The sequence below is a fragment of the Fundulus heteroclitus genome, chromosome 12, assembly GCF_011125445.2.
Source record: "Fundulus heteroclitus isolate FHET01 chromosome 12, MU-UCD_Fhet_4.1, whole genome shotgun sequence".
Lineage (NCBI taxonomy): Eukaryota > Metazoa > Chordata > Actinopteri > Cyprinodontiformes > Fundulidae > Fundulus > Fundulus heteroclitus.
The window spans coordinates 3,629,150-3,653,468 of NC_046372.1; the positions used below are offsets into that span (position 1 = coordinate 3,629,150).

Consider the following 24,319-nt stretch of genomic DNA (forward strand, 5'->3'; position numbering starts at 1 on the left):
ACTGTTGATTTTTCGGGCCGAAATATGACAAAATACTTGTCATATGTTGACGTTCATGCAGCCACACTTCTCATTTATTACTTGATTAGCTAGCAGCTGCTCTTTCAGGTAAATAGCTAGATCCAGTAGGTTAGTCTATTGTTTTTAAACTTGTGCTATCTACTCTCTGGACTCGGGAGTGGGTATTAGTTTACTTCAACCGCTTCGAGCAGAAAACGTATTAATACTCTTTAAAAACAGACAACAAAAAAATTTATTAACAAATGTGAAGGACACAAGACATGTATTTATATTAGGGCTATCAAATGATTAAAAATTTGAATTTGAATCGATTAATCACATAAGGTTCTGAAAGTGTAATAGCCTGTTTGGGCATTTTAATATACAATTTTGCAATAAATGACACTAATAAAATACATGCTTGTACAAAAAATATTTTTATTTTGTTATTTTTCAAACACTTTTGAGAATTGGAATGAAAACATCCTAGTGCCAAATGTTAAACTCTGGACTATAATGGCTAAATGACTAATCATGATGCCCTGATGTGTACACAGTGTGTAATTAAATTTGTAAATAAATACCTATTTTCATGCGGATATATTTTTTGGCTCTTAAACAAAGATAGACATGGTATTAGGCATATACATATAAATTAATGAAAATTTTTATTGTTCGTTTTTTCACTCTCTCTCACACACATCTACCAACAACAGTATTTTTGCTTGCTGTTCATATCCATATTCATAGAGTTTAAGCCTGGAAAAAGGTTTTAAATTTCCAGGTCATTCCAGTCTTACACTTTGCTTGCAACTGGGCAGGAGCTTAGTATCCTGAATGAGACTGTTTAGCAACTGTTTAGTAACTCCAGGTCCTTCGTTTGGCAACGTAATTCAGCCTTAGTTTGTCAAATACAGAGAAAACAAATTAATAACCATTAAAGTATGGTTTATGGGTTGGGTTTCTGCAATGTTATCAGCATATTAAAAACTCATCTTCAGAACCAATGTCTGCTCAAAATGGTGATCTGCACCAAGTAATCTACTTTCAGCAGTTATCACCAGTTATTGCACCGTAAACTGCAGAGTTTCATCACTTATTTTAGAGCCCAAATAAGCGATTTCACTTTCAGAAACGTGCCCAAAAAAACCCGCAACCCGTGACTCATGAAATTTACAAGCGCCTTTAGAATAAAACAAGCCCAAAGTCGCATGAAATGAACAGTCTGTGCAACAGTGAGCGCGGGTCTGTTTTGCTACAGTCTCTAGCACTCTTGAAACTACAGAAAGCGCCGAGGATAAAAGAAACACAGTGCGGAGAGCGCTGCGGGGAAAAAACATTAGGGAACGTGTGTGTGTTTTGACGCGCAATTAATGGCGACAAAAAAAAAATGTCTGCATTGTGGTCTAACAAAGTTAACGCGTTAAAACTGACAGCCCTAATTTATATACATTTTTAAAAATCCATAATATTACTTATTCAGACCAGAGGGGGGGAGGAATGTATCCCCCCCCCCCAGGGATAAAACATGAATGACCAGAGGGGGGGACGTCAGAAACAGAGGGGGTGTAAATCCCCCCCCCCCCCCCTCTCATCCCCCCCAGCAAATCGCACCCAGCCCTTAATAATATATTCTAGTTCCTGTTTCTGGCTTCTGTTCCTTGACTTTTCACTGTGTCAACAGTAAGAACTCTATCGGGGAAAGTCTTTAACTCCAAGGTCATTGCGTCAAATCTGGGCCTTACAACCCTCCGAAAATGAACTACAAAGTGCACACTCTCTTCTGTCCGGGCATTTTTGTGGATTTCTGTAAGGTGGACTGTGCTGATATGTCACACAAAGGATTGTGGGATGCCTTAAGGCTTTTTAGCCCCAGTAAGGGACGCCATGGGGTTCCTAGGCAAAACTAGCCACAGGAGTGAGCATATAGGCTAATTTTCCTACCTCCTTCCTCACTGACTCTCTATTCGGACAGCACTTATCATGGCGACCGCTGACACAATTCCGCCGTGGTTAAAGAGTCCTTACCCAAAAGACGTATTTAGATAAAACCACTGTCTCCCATTCTCATTTTTGCTTGCTGGTTCTCCTGTTGCTCTACTGTTGGCTCCTTGTGTCTCAGTTGCTCTGCCTGCTTCTCTGTCTGTGTCTGAAGAACTGTTCCAGATAAAGAGTTTTTATAAGGTTTACTTACTAACTGCATGTCTTGGACACTCGGGTCAAGAGAGGGGCGGAACTCTCCACCGACCACTACCTGGTGGTGAGTTGGCTTCGATGGTTGGGGAGGAAGCCGGTCAGACCTGGCAGGCCCAAACATATTGTGAGGATTTGCTGGGAACGTCTGGCAGAGTCCCCTGTGAGGCGGAGCTTTAACTCCCACCTTCGGGAGAACTTTGAACACGTCCAGAGGGAGGCGGGGGACATTGAGTCTGAATGGACCATGTTCCGCGCCTCTATTGTTGAGGCCGCTAGTCGGAGCTGTGGCCTCAAGGTTGTCGGTGCATGTCACGGTGGCAACCCTCAAACACCCTGGTGGACACCAGTGGTGAGGGAAGCCGTCAAGCTGAAGAAGGAGTCCTATCAGGCTTTATTGGCTTGTGGGACTCTGGAAGCAGCTGATGTGTACCGGCAGTCGAAGCGACAGGCGGTTTGGCTGGTCGCCGAGGCAAAAACTCGGGCGTGGGAAGAGTTTGGAGAGGCCATGGAGAAAGACCAATCGAAGACCATACAGCTTCGAAGCGATTCTGGTCCACTTTCCGGCCTCTCAGGAGGGGGAAGCAGTGCAGTACCAACACTGTTTACAGTGGGGGTGGTGTGCTGCTGACCTCGACACGGGACGTCGTGTTTCGGTGGGCGGAATACTTCGAAGACCTCCTTAATCCCACCAACACGTCTTCCATTGCTGAAGCAGAGCCTGAGGACTCTGGGTCGGGTTCTCCCATCTCTGGTGCTGAGGTTGCCGAGGTTGTTAAAAAAACTCCGTGAGTATGGTCCGCATTGCCAGCAGTAAGTCAGACCCGTTTCCGGTGAGAGTTGGACAAAGGTTGCTCTTTGTCACCGATTCTGTTCATAACTTTTATGGACAGAATTTCTAGGTGCAGCCAAGGTGTTGAGGGGATCCGTTTTGGTGGCCTTAGGATTGTGGCTCTGCTATTCACGGATGACGTGGTTCTATTGGCTTCATCAGGGCGTGATCTACAGCTCTCACTGGAGCGGTTCGCAGCCGAGTGCGAAGCAGCCAGTATGAAAATCAGTGCCTCCAAATCCGTGTCCATGGTCTTGAACCGGAAAAGGGTAGAGTGCCTTCTCCGGGTTGGGGAGGATGTCCTGCCCCTAGTGGAGGAGTTCAAGTATCTTGGGGTCTTGTTCACGAATGAGGGGAAGATGGAGCGGGAGATCGACAGGCGGATTGGTGCAGCGTCTGCTGTGAAGTGGGTGCTGTACCGATCCGTTGTGGTGAAGAGAGAGCTGAGCCAAAAGGCGAAGCTCTCGATTTACCGGTCGATCTACATTCCTACCCTCATCTATGGTCACGAACTTTGGGTCGTGACCGAAAGAACGAGATCCCGGATACAAATGGCCAAAATTAGTTTTCTCCGTAGTGTGTCTGGGCTCTCCCTTAGAGATAGGGTGAGGAGCTCAGTCATCCGGGGAGGACTCAGAGTAGAGCCGCTGCTCTGGTTAGGATGCCTCCCTGGTGAAGTGTTCCGGGCACATCCCACCGGGAGGAGGCTCAAAGGGAGACACGCTGGAGGGACTATGTCTCTCGGCTGGCCTGGGAACGCCTTGGGATTCCCCGGAGGAGCTGGCCCAAATGGCTGGGGAGACGGACGTCTGGGCCTCCTTACTGAAGCTGCTACCCCCACAACCCGACCCCGGATAAGCGGAAGAAAAAGGACAGACTACTTACTAAAGATGTTTACTTTTTGCCTTCATCACGCTCTGCATTTGGGTTCTCTTTTATGCTAAATCTTAACAAAATGAGTGAATATCTGCAAAAAACAAAATAACAAGATACCAAAGTTTATCAATTTCAATGTAATGTTAAAATATCTTGTCTTTGTAGCGTATTAAGCTGAGTATAAGTTAAACGCATAAGCCTTTTAGTTACATTTTACACAAATTCTGAATTTCATTGGAACTACCTTTACCACGCTCTGCATTTGGGTTCTTATTTTTGCTACATCTTATTAAAATCAGTGAATATCTGCAGACAAAAAAAAGAATATACTTCAAACTGAACTGGTCCAGTGGTATACAAATATTTGTATACCATGGGAGCTGAGGTTATTTTATAGTGAATAAACACCGATCTCTCAGTGACCGGATTTACCCTTTCAGCAGCAGCTATTAATTGTTTATCTAAGAAGTCTGTCTTTGAATAGACATGACTCATGGAGCCTTAAGTCACCACACAACGAGCACTTTTTATTTCTGCACTAGGTTTTCCCCTTTATAAACGGCAGGCAGCCATTTTTAGGACTCATTCTCACACCTGCAGGCATCAGAGAAACACCAAACACCACCATGCCGTGCAACTACAGTAGACCTGTGCTGATCTGAGTGCTCCCTCCACTCTTTGTAACAGAGTTTGTTCTAGGACTGGTTGGAAACTAGCCATGGAAGGGAGCATACCTCCGTCCTCACTAAACTGCACTATTCGGACATCACTTCTCATGGTGACCGCTGACGCATTTCCACTTTGGCTAAAGCGTCCTTACCCAAAAGACATATTCAGATGGAGCCACTGTTTTCCATTCTCTTTTTTCTCGCTGGTTCTGTTGGATTTTCTTCCTCTACTGTTTCCTCCTTGTGTCTCTGTTGCTCTGCCAGTTTTCCTGCCTGTGTCTGAAGACCTGTTCCAGATAAAGAGTTTTTATAATGTTTACTTACTAAAGAGGTTTACTTTTTGCCTTTACCACGCTCTGCATTTGGGTTCTCTTTTATGCTACATCTTATTAAAATGAGTGAATATCTGCGAGAATTTTTTTTAATAATTTAATATTGTTTAAATGGATTAGCAAATAATTGTATACCATTGGAACTGAGGTTATTTTATAGTGAATAAACACCTATCTCTCAGTGACAGGATTTCCCCTTTCAGCAGCATCTATTAATTCTTGACCTAAAAAAATCTGTCTGAGAATAGACATGACTCATGAAGTCACAACACAACAAGCACTTTTTATTTCTGCACTGTTTTTTGCCCCTTTAAAAAGGGCATGCAGCTTTTCTGGGGCTCATTCTCACATCTGCAGGCATCAAAGCAACACCATGCGGTGCAACTTCAGCACACCTGTGCTGATCCGAGCGCTCCCTCCACTCCTTGTAACAGAGTTCATTCTGGGTCTGGTAGGAAACGGTTTGGCTCTGTTCATCTTCTGCTTCCACCTGAGGCCCTGGAAAAGCAGCACCGTGCTGCTCTTCAACCTGGCATTGAGCGACTTTTTCCTCATCCTGGCTCTGCCCCTTCGGGTCAACTATTACCTCTCAGGCAACAGATGGATGTTCGGTGGGACACTCTGTAACCTCTGCCTCTTCATGCTGGCGATGAACCGCAGCGGGAGCACCTTCTTCTTGATGGCCATCGCCGTGGACAGGTACATGCGTGTGGTGCATCCCCACCATCCTCTCAACTCTCTGAGTGCTGGCAAGGCCATGCTGGGAGCGATCGTGCTGTGGCTGGTCCCCATTACAATGACCGCCCCTGTCCTCTCTCTGCAACACATTAATACAACCCACTGCACGAGGTTCATGGTGGACACAGAGTCCAGAGGAAACCTGTCCTGGTATATGCTTCTCTTCTCTTTCTACGTGCCCCTGCTGGTGATTCTCTACTGCACCTTCCACATCATCAGCCACCTGAGGAGGAGACAGCTGGCCCACCAGGCCAAGTTCAAGAAGGCTCTGTACTTCATCGTGGTGGTGGTGGTGCTGTTCATCATCTGCTTCCTCCCCAGCAACATCACTCTGCTGGCCATGTGGATCAAGATGCTGAAAGAATTCAAGTGTGCTGATATGGAGCAGCTAAGCACTGCATTCCAGATCACCATTAGTTTGACTTATCTCAACAGCGCTCTGGACCCCGTGGTCTACTATTTCTCCAGCCCGGCTTTTAAGAACATCGGCAAGAAGGCTCTGCATCTGCCGCAGGTAGAGACTGGGGAAAGCACAGATAGGAAAACACGTGATACGGGATCCCAGTTGCTCAGCCAGCTGTGATCAGAGAACTCCAATCTGCCGATTCAGAGCTAAAATCTGGTTAAAATGGAGTCACGTTTCACCATTTTGCATCAAGTTTGAGTTAGTGACAAATAAGATGCTATTTTTACTTCTCTGGTTTATCCAATCAAATGCAAGGATTTGTCATAAGGCCCCTCCTTCTGAAATACATTACCAATGGATTACCTTGTGATGATCTGTCCCATAAAACTCACTGGAGTTTTGGGTTGTAACAAAATGTAAAACAAAATTTAGGCTTCAGCAGGATGCTGCAGTGGTCAAATACTGATGATCAAGTCAGAGAGGCCTCAAAGAGGATGCCTTGTTGCTTACTTATACCTTCTTGCTTCATGGGAGACTGAATATGAGGAAATACTATTACTGCATTGCAAATGGAACAGCCACCTAACCTGTAGACATTTGCTGTCTATATCAGGACATATAAACAGGCCACAAAATAATTATTAGCACATATATGTGTGTGTGTGTGTGTGATAATGTAAATAATGTGTGTGTGTGTGTGTATGGGTTTAGTGTTGATTGAAAACTGTCGTTCCATCACATTAGCTGATTCATGTAATAATTCATATTCATGTTTTTTTTGCAACCTGCTACACTTGTTTATGTGTCATGTCTAAGTTTAACGAATCAAATATCTCAGGTGAAAATCCATAGGTTTTTAATTTCTATACTAAAACGTTTCATGAAGACAAATCGGTGGCTGGATGTTGGCCATTATACATCAAAAATTGTTTTATTCAGTTTGTCTTTTACCAGGACCACAGTCAAATATTGTAATGCACTTCAAGTCAGAGAACCCAATATTTGAGCCAGAAATGGTGGTTGCATTAAAAAAGGTATATTTGAATACAAAATAAAGCCCTGGTAGAGACAAACACAGATGGTCCGAGGCAGGGGCACACAGGCATCTCTGGGTAGACGTTCTGGTACCGATCTGGGCAGGTGCACTGTGGAAGCTCTGGGTAGGATTCATGGTGTGGTAGCTGACAGATTCCTAGGGCTTAACCAGGTTCATGGTGGTGAGACTGTCCAGGTCAAAAGCCAAATGAGGTGTCTGACAAGAGCGAATCGAGGAAATCCAAAGAACAAGAACCATGTAAGTAATTTGGCAGGCATGCAAGGATGACCACTGGACATCTACTCACAGATCTTGCCCAGTGAATGCTGGAGATAGGCACCAGCACCCCCTGCAACCCCATGAGGGATTAAGCGGGTCAGAAAATGGATGGATGGATCTACTCACAGACTGGCACCATGAGACGTCTTCTTCTTCTTAGAAATTTTTTGGCGGTTGGCAAAAAAACAGATAAATGCATTTCTGCCATCTACTGGAATGGAGTGTGGACCGGAATGACTCTCAGGAATTAAATTCTATTATACAAATGTGTTATTTTTAGATATCGAAATAATATACTGTAAATGTTACTATTTGAATAACGTCTGAATAATTCAAATAAATCTAATTTAACTTTTATTTTACTTAAATTTTGAATGAATTGCTGTCTCTCCTCCTCATATATATTACAGTACAACATCACATGTTGAACTGTTTCATCTACCCCACGGTATTCACATTTACCATTCCTATGTTTGCCTAAGCTAAACAGAGTACTATTTAATCCAGTGTGACTAAACCTCAATCAAGAAATAAATGTTTCTTCTCTTCTTGTTCTTTCTGTTCTTCTCATTTCTCCAATTTTCTTTTGAATTTTAAAAAAACAACGTCATTTATTTCCTTTCTCCCATTCCTTTTGGCATTTATCCTTCATTTTCTGTTTAATTAACAAAATTACAAATACAAAATTTATAATTAAACCCAACATATTTATTCTATATAGTGTCTGTTGAATTTCTATTAAAATATCTGGCCTGCTTTCTGAGTGATTATACTGCAAACTAATTAAGGATGAATTAGAATCTGAACATATGACTGATTTTAGTGGCTTAACTTCTTCAACCCATTGAACAGCTAATAATATTGCAATCATTTCTCCTCTATAAACTGAAAGTCCGTTGCTTTTTTCCATTTGCTATACAGCATTCTCACTTATATGTTTTCCTGTTTTTCTTTATTATCAAGTGAGAATGCTATACAGCATTCTCACTTATTAAGTTCCTTCAGGTCTTGATTGTTATTCCGTACGTTTTTCGGCATCTAACTACTCCTGCATACTTCAACCGATTTAAACAATTTTTGTGTCAAAAAGTTCAGCTCGTTCACGACATTACTGCTATGTCTTTTGGTAATTATAACTTTTATAATATTTAAAATATTTAACTTTTTGTGAGTTTTTTGCTCTCATTGAAATTAAATGGAGAATCCTTCAAATTTTTCAGCTTTTTGACAGCTTACTGCTTTAGCCTACTTTCAGCTAGAAACACCATTCAACTTTTAAAATGTTCAAATAACCTTCAGCTATCTTCAGCTACTTCAGCTGTTTCATATCTTTCTCCATTTTCATATAGTACCTCCTTAATTTTTTTTTAGCATTTTCATAAAATTCAGAAAAATGAATGCGTTGCTATGGTTGCTAGGGAGTTCACTTAGAGTGGCCACTGTAGATTTTCCAATAAATTTTTCTTCTTCCAACAACTTCTTCTCACTCACTCAATTTTCACTCTATGCACATAAATCATACATTAAAACGTAGGAGTTTTTGTCCGGATTCAGAAAATGTAACCATCATTGGTGTGGGATTTATAGATTTTTCGCAAATCACCCCAGAGCGTCAAAAACCCCAAACACTCTCCATTGATTTTCTATGGAGGTGCGGTGAAAAATCACACCTGACATTCCTAAGCGACACATGTTTTCGCATCGTCGCTACTCCTAAACCGTTTGATGTACAGGCATGAGACTTTTACATATTCATGTTCAGACCCTTCTGGCACTCACAAAAAAGGAATTTTGTCGATAACTGTTACGGTTTTGCCGCAGTAACAATTTGTTCAGGAGTAGCGAATGTGCAAAATCCTAAAAAACGCTTTGGACCTGTATCCTTCTAAATGATGCATTTTTTTTACATCGTCGCCATGCCTACATCGATTTTTGTACAAACATAAAAATGGGCACCACAGTCCTCAAAAGCCTGCTGATACTTACGCTGAAAGAATTATTTTGATATCTCTTATACTTTTTCAGCTAGAGCGATTTGTTCGGGACCGTTTTTGGAGGATTTTTGAATTTTCGTCAATATTCCCCTTTAATTCATGATTTTTTGCGCCTATATTAAAATATTTCAAGAAAAAAAAACAATAGTTTGTCTTGTACCCCTATCCGTTCTGAAATAAACGCAGAAAAAATTACGTCTCTAGCCCTAACGGTTGATAAAAAAATCCAGAGTTGTTCGAGGCAAAGTGATGCCATTTTATTCCAATTAGAGCTCGTCTGACCATAAGTCTGTGCCTGCAGTAGAGGGACACCAGCAGCTGTGAGTGAGTTTCCATGACAACAGAACTCTGCTGGGCAGAGGTTACTACAGGTCAGGGACAGGCTCTCTTTGCTTAAAATGGCACCTTATGACACCCACTGCAGGGGCTGTGATGAAGGTAGGAAGCTGAGATTCGCAGAGTCACTTCCTCTAAATATTTTTAAATTTTCCAGTGTTTATCAGGCATGTGTCAATTTTCTGTCACTTTTTGGATTTCACATAGTTACCACTACTACTACTGATACAACTACTGATACTACTGATACTGCTACTACTGCTGCTGCTGCTACTACTACTACTACTACTACCACTACTATTACTCATACTACTACTACTACTACTACTACTACTACTACTACTACTACTGCTACTACTACTATTACTACTGATACTACTGCTACTACTACTACCACTACTATTACTGATACTACTACTACTACTACTATTACTACTGATACTACTACTACTACTACTACTACTACTACTACTACTACTGATACTACTGCTAATACTACTACTACTACCACTACTATTACTGATACTACTACGACTACTACTACTACTACCACTGATACTACTACTACTACTGCTACTACTACTAGTACTACCACTACCACTACTACTACTACTCAGGGTTTCCCGCAGTGCTATCTTGGCGAGGCGGCAAGATAGCACATTGATCAGACTCCCCCCTCCCCCCCCCGCTCCGCGAGTCGGTCCGCGCAAAACTTGTCGTCTACTTCCCCCCCCCCGTCAGTCCTCCAGTCGGTCCGCGCAAAACTTGTCGTCTCCTCTGTCCCCCCCCCCCGGTCCGCTCAAAACTTGTCTGCACCCCGGTCAGCGCAAAAACTGTTGTCGTCCACAACCCCCCCCCCAACCCCCAACTCACAGTCTCGCCTAAGCACATTCCTGCGTGAAACACTGCTACTGATACTACTGCTGCTACTACTACTAATATACTACTACTACTACTGATACAACTACTACTACTTTTTCATTACATTCTTCTAATCCTTCAGCTGTTTTTCATGTTAAAATTGGTTCTTTTATTTCATTTCAGCAATTTTTTTTCTCTTCAAAGATCTTCTGCATCTTTTCCTCATTCATTCTGCAGGAAAGCATTCTCACTGCTGTTTCGCAGGAACAGCTTTTTCTAGTGATACTACTAGAAAAAATACTAAGATCGATTTAATCCCGATTTTATGAAAGGAACATTCAATAAATTATTTACATTTTCTATCTTCTCTAATATCTGTCTGTTTTCTAATATTGTCAATTCTCTTCCCCTTTTTCCTTCCAGAGTAATATTATCTGAGCTATTTATTTTAATTAAAGTCTTTGCCATCATTTCTACCTTTTTTCATCCTTAACTGCTATTACTTCACCATCACTCAAGACTGGATAACCATATTCCCCTTCAATACCATTCATTCTTCTTATCAATGACCATACTTTATTGATCTCTGTTTCTCTTCCCACTGAATTACAACATTTCCTCCAACGATCCTTTTTTGCATTTCCATTACTTTCTTTCTGACTTCACCCCCCCCCCTCCCAAATCTCACTCTGTGTTGGCCCCCACAATTACAACATTTTGGACATCTTTGTTTTCCTCTACATACTGCCGCTGCATGGCCGTATCTTTGACATTTGTAACACCTGAGTGGGGGAGGAATGTAAGGCCTAACTGGAAAACTAATGAATCCTATCTTAATCCTCTCTGGAAGTATATTTTCTTGAAATTCTATCATTACTGATAAACTTTCAACTCTTTCACCATTTATCGTTTTCAACAATCTTTTTATCTGATTCACCTCCACATCCTGAATGCCCTTTTAGGTTTTTCTAAATCTTAATTTACAGGTGTTCCTGTTATCACTCCCCTCATTACTTTCTTTTCTCCAACAATCCTTTTTTCTTTCACATTTTTTCTACAAATGCTTTCTATGTTCAAAGCTTTGTTTTTCTGTTCTTCTGTTGTACAAATATGTTTTACAAATGATTATTTATAAAACAATAATCATTACACTACCGTCTCTGAGTGTTTTCGCAAATAAAATGTCTCCAATCTTTTTCTTAAAAGGAGTTCCTTCATCCAAACTGTTTTCTTCCAAAGTTCTTTTACTCATTTGTGTCCTGAACAAACTTTCATTTTCTCGCGGTTTCTACCTCTCCCTCTTCCACTAACAACATTAGACCAACCACTCAAATCCATATCTTCATCATCGTCTTCTTCTACCTGAGTCGCCATTCCAGTCCAGTCACAAAGCAGTTTATGCCCAAACCGCTTTTCTTTCAAACTTTCTGCCTTTGTAAATTCACTTCTCCAAGTTGTTTGTGATCCAGTTCCACGTCTTCGTCTTCGTCTTCGTCTTCGTCCTCCTCCTCCTCTTCTTCCTCTTCTTCCTCTTCTTCTTCTTCCTCTTCTTCCTCTTCTTCCTCCTCCTCCTCCTCCTCCGCTCTCCACCTTCAGTTTGATTGGTGACTTCTTCTTCTTCTTCTTCTCGGCACCATGAGACTATGTGGGACCCCAGTATATAAAGGCAGGTAAACAGGTGAGGGTAATTAACGAGCTGCTGCCAGAGGATCACAGGTGAGGCAGATCATATTAATTAGGAGGCGCAGCAGGAGAGTGATAGAGCAGAAAGCTGGGCAGGATCATGACAAATAGGCAAGAAGAATCCCATAAAGTCATTACTGCTGAGAGTGACAACTTCTCTTCAAGAATAGTAATTTATTAACAGAAATAAAATTAACATCCGGAGAACATCACTATAGAATGATGTTTATCTGAATTAACACTCCAAAAAAAGGTAAAAAACAAAACAACTGGACTTGTTTTCCGTAGTTGAAGACGTTTCGCTTCCTCTCCCGGAAGCTTTCTCAATTCAAAAAGGTCTGGAGTAATGATGAGTAACAAGCTTTATACCATTCCAAACAAAGGCCTGTAATGGCTTAGATAACATGCAAATTCAACCGAAACAGGACCACCCCTTAGTAATGGGCGGTCGTTAAAACCATTAAGCCAGCGGAATGGACCGAAACTGGTCCACTCCTCTGTAACGAGGAGTCGTTAGAGTTGTTATTGGCTTGGCTTAAAGGAACAATGTTTTAATCACCTGAATGAGGGTGAGAGTTAAGTTGACGATTGGCTGGAATTAATCCTATAGCTGTGTTGTAAGTTTTTGAGAGTTGGAACCTAAGGCCTCCTCCTCTGTTTAAGGTTGGTCTTTCTCTCTTGACGTAGATGGCTTCCTTCACACCCCTTTCAAACCATCTGTCTTCTTTGTCCAAAATGTGAACATTTTGGTCCTCAAAAGAGTGTCCTTTGTCCTTTAGGTGTAAGTGGACAGCAGAGTCTTGACCTGAGGAGGTAGCTCTCCTGTGTTGAGCCATGCGTCTGTGGAGTAGTATCGTGTGACAATTGTGACTGCAACCGGGTCAAAGAGCACTGCAGAGCACCAGGCCTCGCCTCTGACCACGTCTCGGGTAGCTCATAGCCGCAGAGCTGCATGTCTGCTGCTGAAATTACGTTTTCCCTTTTCAGCGCTGATTTTCCTTGGATGGCCAAAGTGGACCGAACTCACATGAGGCACCGACAGGTTCGGCAGAGAAACCAAAGGGAAAGGTTACATGGTTATTGGGAAATGTTTGTGTAATGCGTTTACATGGTATTTTCAACACAAAAAGCTAACGGAAGTAGCTCATGCTAACACTCTGTACCATGTAATTGCCAATGTAATCCGAGTGTGTTTTATGGTTATAACAACCGTTATCTCCACAAGGGTTTCATACATTGATGGGATATAAATGTTTATGTTATCCGGCTCACTCATTATGACTAAAAAAATAGCCGAAGCTTTTATTTGTTAGCGCTGAAAGTTCGCTAGCCAAAATGCTATTAGCTTCTGGTAGCTTCTGATTTCGGGACATTCAAATGAGCTTGTTCTAAAGCAGGGGTGTCAAACTCATTTTGGTTGAGGGGCCGCATACAGCTTAATCTGATCTCAAGAGGGCCACACGAGTTAACTCATTGCAAGATAAAATAGAACTAATAAATGTGGACTTGTTGATTTTTATATTAGGTTAATTTCACTTTTACACAATATATTATGAATAACCTCAGCGTTTTTAAGAAAAGTATGTGCAATTTCAACAATACTTTTACTCAGTTAAACATTTACTTGTGCATTATTCATAAGAACTGATCACAGTGATTATACAATGTTGAAAAACATTTATTTACATTTTTTGGAACTTAAAAACACTGTCCTGCATGACAAAATACATCAAACAGATAAAAATTAAGAAATTATTTGAATTTTTCCACACCTGAAGCTTTATCTGCTAATTAAAACACAGCGCCCCTCGTGGACAATATGGGAACTGCATATTTTCCGGCCCGCCAAATTGTTTGTTTCGCTCCGCTGTCGTTTAATAGAGCTACGAGCCTTATTCCTGCATTAATATTGAATATCAATGTTGATTTAAAGGCCTTGTGTTTAACTTTAGGAGTAACCGATTTTAGCAACCGATCGCTGCAGCAACCCCTACCCCCCGGAGGTAGAATCGCATTGATTGATAAAATCAAGCGTCCCTAAAGTAATCATTTTACTGAGCAAATCATTCTTTAAAAGGTTATTTCCTCAAATAATGTTTTGTGTAACTTGGGATTTGCATTGTGAATAGGTTGAAACACATACCAAATGTTGTTCTCAACCCGGTCCACCGCTCAGCAGCCCCTCTATTTCAGCTACTGCTGAGAGCCGTCCTGCTGTTGTTTCTGTCACCACTGCTGTTTCCGCTGTTGCTGTTCCCCACCGTCTCTGTAACCAACTCCACGACACTCAGCTGGCTCCTCGGGTGAAGCCTTTAGCCGCTGCTCCCAGCGCTGCTGCTTCTGTCTCCTCCACGTCAGTTGCTCCTGCTGCACCTGCTGATCCTGCTGCTGCTAAGCCCGCCATAGCTCCAGCCTCAGCTCCTCTTGCTGTTGCGGCTTCTGCCGCTGCTGTCTCTGCCGCAGCTCCCGTTGCTTCATTGTCGGCGGAAATCTCGACCCCGCCACCCGGTCCCTCCTGGCGCAGAAGCCGAGTCTGCCAGCACAGGACCTCCCTCTATGCCAAGCCAGACGCTGCCATTGCTGCCGCACCAACTGGAGGTGACGTCACCTCTCTTCCCCTGGTGAGTCAGCCGGATACAGTTGCTGCCGCTACTCAGGAGAGTCCAGCTAGAGCACCCTGGATCCATGAGACCCAGTTATGGCATTTCTTTCAGGGGATAGGGAGGACCTGTTTCCTGCTCAGCTTGCAGCCAAAAACCCAGTTCCCGCCCAGCCTGCAGCCAAAGACCTAGTTCCTGCCCAGCCTGCAGTCAAAGTCTCAGTTCCTGCCCAGCCTGCAGCCAAAGTCTCAGTTCCTTTCCAGCCTGCAGCCAAAGTCTCAGTTCCTGCCCAGCCTGCAGCCAAAGACTCTGTTCCTGCTCAGGCCGAGCAAAAGACTCTGTTCCTGCTCAGACCGCAGCCAAAGACACAATTGACAGTCCGGTGTCCGACGCGGGTGATGAGCATGCCAGTCCGGCGTCCGATGCGGGTGATGAGCACGCCAGTCCGGCATCCGACGTGGGTTATGAGCACGCAAGTCCGGCATCCGACGCAGGTGATGAGCACGCAAGTCCCTCGTCCGACACGGGTGATGAGCACGCCAGTCCGGCGTCCGACGTGGGTGCGGTACTCTGGTGTCCATCAACCTGCGACGCAGAGACCCAGGCGGGTCCGCCGCTTACCATCGACGCTTGGACCCAGGAGGGTCCGCCGCCTCTTGAACCTTGGGCCGCTTGAAGCCAGTAGCCCGGAGCTTTCTGAAGCCAGTAGCCCATGGTCTCCTGAATCCTGTAGCCCGTGGTCTCCTAAATCCTGTAACCCGTGGTCTCCCGAGTTCCGTAGTCTGATCCCGTCCGAGTTCCGAAGTCTGATCCCGTTCAAGTTCCGTAGTCTGATCCCAGCACCACCACCAGTGTCCTGTAGTCCTGCGCCCTTTGTGGCCTGTAGGCGCAGGACTACGCGCAGGAGTTCTGTAGCCTCTAGTCTTGTGACCTCTGTAGCCTCTAGTTTTGTGACCTCTGTAGCCTCTAGTTTTGTGACCTCTGTAGCCTCTAGTCCTGCGACCTCTGTAGTCTCTAGTCCTGCGCCACCTGTGTCCTGTGGCCTGGCGCCGCTCTTAGTCAGTAGCCCCTTGTCCTCCAGGGTACTCTTTCACATTGGGGTCGTCCTCCGTGACACCCGGTTCAGCCTCTGCTACTTCGCCGTCGGGGTCGCCCACCGCAACGCCCGCCTCTAGCTCTGCCACGTCGGGGTCGCCCACCGCGACGCCCACGTCTGACTCTGCCTCGTCGGGGTCGCCCACCACGACACCCACGTCTAGCGCTGCTCTGCCGCCGAGGTCACCCACCAGAGGTCCCTCCCCCTGGGCTTCAGTTGCCAACCCAGTTGCCTTCCTTTGTTCGCCCCTTTGGGGTAGTTTTGTGTTTTTGTTTTTTGGACTCTGTTCCCACCGTCCTATGCCTCCCTCCGCCCACCCTGGTTGGGTCGTTTTTTTTGTTAGAGACTCTAGCCCCCCGTCCTATGCCTCCCTCCGCCTACCCTGGGTGGGTCGTTCTGTTTTTTTCAAAGAGACTCTTGCCCACCGTCCAGTACCTCCCTCCGCCCACCCTCTGTGGGTCGTTTTTTGTTGTGTTTCTTTTGGCCGTCTGGAAGTCAGCCTTAAGGGGGGGGGGGTGATGTCATGGTGCAGCTTTTGTCTGCTACACCATGCACATATTCAGGACACTTTTTCACCTTCCATACAGCTCCGGTCCCACAGTTCAGTAATCAAGTACACCTGTCAGTCACTAATCAGCCAGCACTCAGCACACCTGTCAGCCTATTTAAGCTCCCTGCATTCAGTCCTCCCCAGTCAGTTCGTTCTGTTACTTCTGCTTCTTCCGCTCACTACGGATCTTTGCTGCTCACCTCATCCAGCCTGAAGTCCCTTCATCTCCGCCTCCGTGCTGTGGTTCTGGTCCTGATCTCACTCTGGTCCTGCAAGTATTCTCCCAGTCGTGCTGCTGGTCTTGCTGCTGGTTCCCAAGTCTCCACTCTGCCGTGCTGCTGGTCTTGCTACCTTCGTGCTCCGGCTCCGTCCTGCTTGCCAGCTCCAGCCACTAACAGCTTCCTGCTCCAGCCTGGTCTGAATTCTGGTCACCATCTTCCACTATTCATCATCTTCAATAAAACTCTCTTTAAACTGAACTCTGTGTGTGGTGTGTTTGGGTTCAGTCTACAAAACATGACAGTTAAGCCTTTGTGGTATTTTTTATATTAAATATCAGCTTCATACAGGAAGGTTCTGAGAGATGAATCAGTGAGTCTACCTGGTGTGAGAGCCAATGTTGCATTAAGAACGTTTCTTACGTGATAAAACACACATTGGCAAATGTAGAATGCAACCTTATGACTTAACTTTGGAATCCAGTAGCCACTGGATCGTATCTCATTCATGGTGAAGCCCTTTCCTCGATAACTGACCCTTTCATGACATTGAGCAATTATCAGTTTTACAATGTGATGTTCTCTAGGAATGATTGTTGGATGTTTGAATAAATTAAGAAAAGATGAATGACTTAGCCTTCCTACCACTTTCAGCACATTGTCCTTGTTCAAGAAAACATCCAAGTTGTGCATTTTTGTTGTTCTTTGAGAGCTGTTTGCCTTTGCTTAGTGTATCTATTTGATTTTGATAAATTTGTCTTTGTAAGTCTCTGATAATCACAGTTTCTGCATTTTGTATTTCTGTCATAGTGGTGAGTGTGTTTGACTTTTCTCTGAGCAGGTATCATCTCTACTGTACGCGCTACTGTACTGACTGCATAGGACCAGGAAGAGAACTTTGTGAGGCTGTCACAAATTATATGTTCACTGGACAATACCTAACAGACTGAGTTTTTTTTAACATTAAATAAGTTAAAAACATATGTAATGGCACAACACCCGCCTTTTAAGAACATCTGCACAAAGGCTCTGCATCTGCCCCAGGCAGACTCTGGGGAAAGTGCGGATAGGAAAACATGTGAGAAGGGATCGCAGTCGCCCAGCCAGCTGGGATAAGAAAACGCAGATCTGCAGATTCAGAGTAAAAATCTAGTTAGAATTTAGTCACATTTCTCCATTTAGCATTATGTTTGAGTTAAGGACAAATAAGATGCTACTCTCACAAACACCCATTGTTATTTAGACTTCTCATACACATACTTTTCTTGCTACATATTTGAGATATAAGAGCCGATGCGTCCACCGGACCCTCAGAGATGTTTGCAGGATCTGAGGCGTCCTCCAGACCCCATTGATGAAAATTGGATCTGAAGTGTCCTCCGGACCCTCCATGACGTGAAGTAGATCTGAGGCATCCTCTGGACCCTCCATGACAAAACCTGGATCTGTGGTGACTTTTGGACTCCCAGGGATGAGAACTGGATCTGAGGTGCTCTCCAAATCCACAGTAGCAAAAACAGAAAGGACCTGCTGATCTATTGTGGCAGGACCAGACATTACCTGCTAAACCCTGGTGGCTGGAACTGGGAAGACATGCTGGCCCACAGCTTCTGGCTAAGAGGTGACAGGCCCACCCCTAGTGGCAGAGTTCAGGGTAGCCGGACCTGTGGGACGACTTTCTCTTACACTTACACAGTGAGGCTTCTGGCTCTTCCTCGTGGATCAGAAACACTCATCACCTAATAGTGACCTTTCCAGCCTGCTTGTTTGAAAGTGAAATTGATACTGAGTTTAGAAAAATAGATTGCACAAACTACTAAAACACTTAATGACATTAACATATCACTTAGCTGTAGATAGCTAGAGAAGAAACAGTGTTTAATCATTGAGCCAACTTCGGCTAGTATAGGGATAGTATATATTTTTTTCTTTGTTTTTTTAAGAAGCTGGACACATACAACTCAAACCCTTTCTTTTTTGGATGTCTTGGAGATGGTCTGAATAATCGTAATTACATTGTTTACTGTGATCGTTGGTAGATCTGCAGCAATCGGATAAAAAAAAGGCATGGTTGATACGCTTGTTGTCTGAGCACCAGATGTTCATACACTATTGTCAAAGCCTGAAGATCAGGAACAAAAGTATATATAGGCCATTAACCTGTTCACCTGTTGTCATGATCTGAAGAGACTCCCGCGCCCACATCAGTACCCAGATTTCCTGCCAACCTCCAAGGTTCCTGCACCTCAGCCAGCCCGAACTCTTGATCCATACAGGACAGCCTCTGGGGCATCTTCCAAAGCTCCCTCCACCCACCCTGTTCAATTTGTTTTTTGTTTTTTCTGAACTCTTTGGGGCGTCTGGTATCCTTTCCCAGGGTTTTGTTGCCCAAGTCCCAACTTCTTCAAAATGTGTCACGATATCCAGGTGTATGTGTTTTGATTTGTTTATTCAATTTCTGAAAGAGCTTTCTTCAGTTAATTATTCTTAAGTGTTTTTCTAATACTGTTAGTTTTCTTGTGGATTAGTTAGTGGATTTTGTTCTAATTCATTCAATGCACATTGTTTTATTTCCTGTGCTTCCCTCAAGTTCATTGTTCCCCTCTCCCTTGGCTCTCTGCCCTCATATTTTTCCGCTGCTCCTAATTCTTCTATGTTACTTTCACCTGTCTTCTGCCTCAGTTCTCCACCCTGCCCCACTGTACACTGGCTCCAACCGTATACCCTTAATAGTATCTTCTAGCTCCTGTTCCTTGACTTTTCACTGGGTCAACAGTAAGAACTCTATCGAGGAAATCCTTTAACTCAAAGGTCATTATGTCAAATCTGGGCCTACAACCCTCCGAAAATGAACTACAAAGTGCACACTCTCTTCTCTCTGGACATTTTCGTTGATTTCTGTAAGGTGGGCTGTGCTGAAATGTCATGTCACACAAAGGATTGTGGGATGCCTTAAGGCTTCTTAGCCCCAGTAAGGGACGTCATGGGGTTCCTAGGCAAAACTAGCCGTGGGAGTGAGCATATAGGCTAATTTTCCTACCTCCTTCCTCACTGACTGCACTATTCGGACAACACTTATCATGGCGACCACTGATGCACTTCCGCCGTGGTTAAAGAGTCCTTCCCAAAAGACGTATTTAGATGAAACCACTGTCTCCCATTCTCTTTTTTGCTTGCTGGTTCTCCTGTTGCTCTACTGTTGGCTCCTTGTGTCTCAGTTGCTCTGCCTGCTTCTCTGGCTGTGTCTAAAGACCTGTTCCAGATAAAGAGTTTTTATAAGGTTTATTTACAAAAGAGGTTTACTTTTTGCCTTCACCACGCTCTGCATTTGGGTTCTCTTTTATCCTACATCTTATCATAATGAGTGAACATCTGCGAAAAACAAAATAACAAGATACTAAAGTTTGTCAATTTGAATGTTAAAATATCTTGTCTTTGTAGCATATTTAGTTGAGTATAAGTTAAACGCATTAGCCTTTTAGTTACGTTTTACACAAATTCTGAACTTCATTGGAACTGAGGTTATTTTATAGTGAATAAACACCTATCTCAGTGACCGGATTTACCCTTTCAGCAGCAGCTATTAATTGTTTATCTAAGAAGTCTGTCTTTGAATAGACATGACTCATGAAGCCTTAAGTCACCAAACAACGAGCACTTTGTATTTCTGCACTAGGTTTTCCCCTTTAAAAAGGGCAGGCTGCCTTTTTAGGACTCATTCTCACATCTGCAGGCATCAAAGCAACACCAAATACCACCATGCCGTGCAACTACAATAGACCTGTGCTGATCCGAGTGCTCCCTCCACTCTTTGTAACAGAGTTTGTTCTAGGACTGGTTGGAAACTAGCCATGGGAGGGAGCATACCTCCGTCCTCACTGACTGCACTATTCGGACAGCACTTCTCATGGTGACCGCTGACGCATTTCCACTTTGGCTAAAGCGTCCTTACCCAAAAGACATATTCAGATGGAGCCACTGTTTTCCATTCTCTTTTTTCTCACTGGTTCTGTTGGATTTTCTTCCTCTACTGTTTCCTCCTTGTGTCTCTGTTGCTCTGCCAGTTTTCCTGCCTGTGTCTGAAGACCTGTTCCAGATAAAGAGTTTTTATAATGTTTACTTACTAAAGAGGTTTACTTTTTGCCTTTACCACGCTCTGCATTTGGGTTCTCTTTTATGCTACATCTTATTAAAATGAGTGAATATCTGCGGAAAAAAAGAAATAATAATAATAATTTAATATCGTTTAAACGGATTAGCAAATAATTGTATACCACTGGAAGTGAGGTTATTTTATAGTGAATAAACACCTATCTCTCAGTGACCGGATTTCCCCTTTCAGCAGCATCTATTAATTCCTGATCTAAGAAATCTGTCTGGGAATAGACATGACTCATGAAGTCACAACACAACAAGCACTTTTTATTTCTGCACTGTTTTTCCCCCCTTTAAAAAGGGCAGGCAGCCTTTCTGGGGCTCATTCTTACATCTGCAGGCATCAAAGCAACACCAAACAACACCATGCATTGCAACTTCAGTACACCTGTGCTGATCCGAGCGCTCCCTCCACTCCTTGTAACAGAGTTCATTCTGGGTCTGGTAGGAAACGGTTTGGCTCTGTTCATCTTCTGCTTCCACCTGAGGCCCTGGAAAAGCAGCACGGTGCTGCTCTTCAACCTGGCATTGAGCGACTTCATGCTCATTCTGGCTCTGCCCCTCCGGGTCAACTATTACCTCTCAGGCAACAGATGGATGTTCGGTGGGACACTCTGTAACCTCTGCCTCTTCATGCTGGAGATGAACCGCAGCGGGAGCACCTTCTTCTTGATGGCCATCGCCCTGGACAGGTACATGCGTGTGGTGCATCCCCACCATCCTCTCAACTCTCTGAGTGCTGGCAAGGCCAGGCTGGGAGCGATCGTGCTGTGGCTGGTCCCCATTACAATGACCGCCCCCGTCTTCTCTCTGCAACACATTAATACAACCCACTGCACGAGGTTCATGGTGGACACAGAGTCCAGAAGAAACCTGTCCTGGTATACATTTACGCTTCTCTTCTCTTTCTACGTGCCCCTGCTGGTGATTCTCTACTGCACCTTCCACATCATCAGCCACCTGAGGAGGAGACAGCTGGCCCACCAGGCCAAGTTCAAGAAGGCTCTGTACTTCATCGTGGTGGTGGTGGTGTTGTTCATCATCTGCTTCCTCCCCAGCAACATTACTCTGCTGGCCATGAGGATCAAGATGCTGAAGGAATTTAAGTGTGCTGATATGGAGCAGCTAAGCACCGTGACCCAAATTGCCATCAATTTGACTTATCTCAATAGCGCTCTGGACCCTGTGGTCTACTACTTCTCCAGTCCGGCTTTTAAGAACATCGGCAAGAAGGCTCTCCATCTGCCGCAGGTAGAGACTGGGGAAAGCACAGACAGGAAAACACGTGATACGGGGTCCCAGTTACTCAGCAAGCTGTGATCAGAGAACTCCAATCGGCATATTCAGAGCTAAAATCTGGTTAAAATGGAGTCACGTTTCCCCATTTTGCATCATGTTTGAGTTGGTGACAAATAAGATGCTAGCTTTTAAAAAGGTTATTTGGACTTTTCTTATATGTACTTTTGTTTCAAATGCTCATCTTGGCAAGTTTATATACCTTGAATGGACTTTTTATGGATTTATATGGATATAAAATTAGTGCACTTTTTGTTCAGGGTCATAGACATTGCTTCCATGGCTAACGTGTATTTAATGCATATTAAAGAAATATTCTAAAAATTCTAAAGATTAAAAGAACTAAACTAGAACCTTTTGGGACAACTTTGGAGGGTAAGTTCAACACAATATCGCCGAACATAAAACAAGCAAAAAAGCACCATGCCGACTGTATACATTTTTTTGTATCACAATGAGTCCAAGCATTGTCAAAATAAACAAAACTATGACTTCATGACAGAATGATCAAACTTTGTGAACTCTTCAGAGGTAAATGGCCAAGACGTTGAAGAATTTATGGAAATAAAACAGGAAAGTAGCAAAATAGAAGTAAAACATTTTATTTTAATAATAGAATACATTTTGATATATCAGTAATCAAAAGCTTTTTGCAAACTGATATGACAGCTGATATGTATTGTATTCTTAAATTAATCCTGCATCTTGGCAGGGGGTTGCTGTGGGGCCCGGGTGGCTTGCCGGGACTGGGGCTGACGCCTCTGCTCTCCCCAAAAAGGGGGGTGGGGGTGGCTAGGGTAAGGTGGGGGAGGGAGTGGGTTCATTAGGTATTTAGGGGGTAAGGGGGGTTCTGGTTGGGGGGCCTGTATTGGTCATGTTGGCCCCCTCCCTGGGGACCTGGTCCGGGGGGCGTCTGGTCCGGGGGGGGGCGCCTGGTCCGGGGGCGGGATTGGGGGTTGGGCACAGGCAGTTGGATAGTTGGATTGTGGTATCAAGGTGTTACTGTCTATTGTATCTGTTACACTATGTCTGTTGGTTGTGCTGTTATTTTCACATCTCTCTTTCCAGGTGATGAAGCAGATGGAAGATGTTTTATCATTCTTTCCCTTTTATCTCTTCTTTCTTTCACCTCTTCTATTTCTTTTTTTCCTCTTCTCTTATTGTATTATTTCAATATTAAAGTATATGTTATCTCTAAATATTAGATTAGTGTTTTTTTCTAGAGGAAGCAGTACAAATGATTCAGTGATACGTATATTTAGAGCATTAAATTAGCCAAGTGCAGATAAAGAAAATTTGGTGGCAGCATTCTTTAATCCAGAGGCAGCGATTCTCTGCGGCGCCATCTACATACAGCTGGTTAGTACTTAGGTGACCTGTGGAGGCAGCTGGATGTACTGGATTTTATTGAGTGGTGACATATTAAAGGAAAGGCAAATTTATTTGTATAGCACATTTCAGTACAAGGATAACATGCAGTGCTTTTCATGATTAAAACGCAGGAAAATAAAAAAAAACAGATAAAAGCAAGTGAAAAAAAAACAGTTTAAAAAATGAACATGGGAAAATGGAAACTAAAAGCAAATGTTAATGATTTTAAAAACAGTTGGACCACAAGCTTAAGCTAATGATGTTTCAGTAAAACAGTTTAACTAGAACAGTCAAAGGCAATCCTAAACTGTTAGGGTTATTAAAGATAACCCCTTTTATCCTAGAACGAAAACCACACAACACAAGTTTAGACTGCTCTATAGAAGAGGACAGAGGATAAACCCAAAAAAGGAGAACTTTACTCCCTGAAAGTTTGAGATCGTCTGTGTCGGGTCATTTCTGTCCTCTTGTCTTTATTGTCACACATCAAAAGAAAAGGGTCAGGAGGTTTCAGGAAATTACAACATGGGGGTTGAAAAGGGTCAGGAGGTTGAAAGCAAAGAAGGAAACAACTTTTATTGCGGATGGTAATTACTCACCAGCTTCATGCACAGCTGGATAAGGGAGACATTCCTTATCTGAGAGAACCATTTGTTATTCCTGTCTAAGGTTAAATACAACAAAACCTTCCTGAAAGCAAACTCTTAAACAAACCAAATGGCTGTAACTTGATAAAAAGAAAATGATTACATTCACATTTTCCTAACATAACCAAATGTGTTTTTAATCTTCATTTAAA

At 43.4% G+C, this 24,319-nt stretch overlaps 2 protein-coding genes across 2 annotated transcripts; both read left to right on the forward strand.

Annotated features, from left to right (window-relative positions):
- The first annotated feature begins 5,274 nt into the window (after positions 1-5,274).
- On the forward strand, positions 5,275-6,222 carry LOC118564713 (hydroxycarboxylic acid receptor 2-like). Its single transcript, XM_036143553.1, has one exon. The coding sequence runs from the start codon at positions 5,275-5,277 to the stop codon at positions 6,220-6,222; it is 948 nt and encodes a 315-aa protein (XP_035999446.1).
- A 14,997-nt stretch (positions 6,223-21,219) lies between these two features.
- Positions 21,220-22,173, forward strand: LOC105919081 (hydroxycarboxylic acid receptor 2-like). The gene has a single exon (XM_012854313.3). The coding sequence runs from the start codon at positions 21,220-21,222 to the stop codon at positions 22,171-22,173; it is 954 nt and encodes a 317-aa protein (XP_012709767.2).
- Positions 22,174-24,319: the final 2,146 nt, after the last annotated feature.

Coding starts and splice junctions, on each gene's coding strand:
- LOC118564713 (XM_036143553.1), top strand. CDS start 5,275: ATGCGGTGCAACTTCAGCACACCTGTGCTGATCCGAGCGCTCCCTCCA.
- LOC105919081 (XM_012854313.3), top strand. CDS start 21,220: ATGCATTGCAACTTCAGTACACCTGTGCTGATCCGAGCGCTCCCTCCA.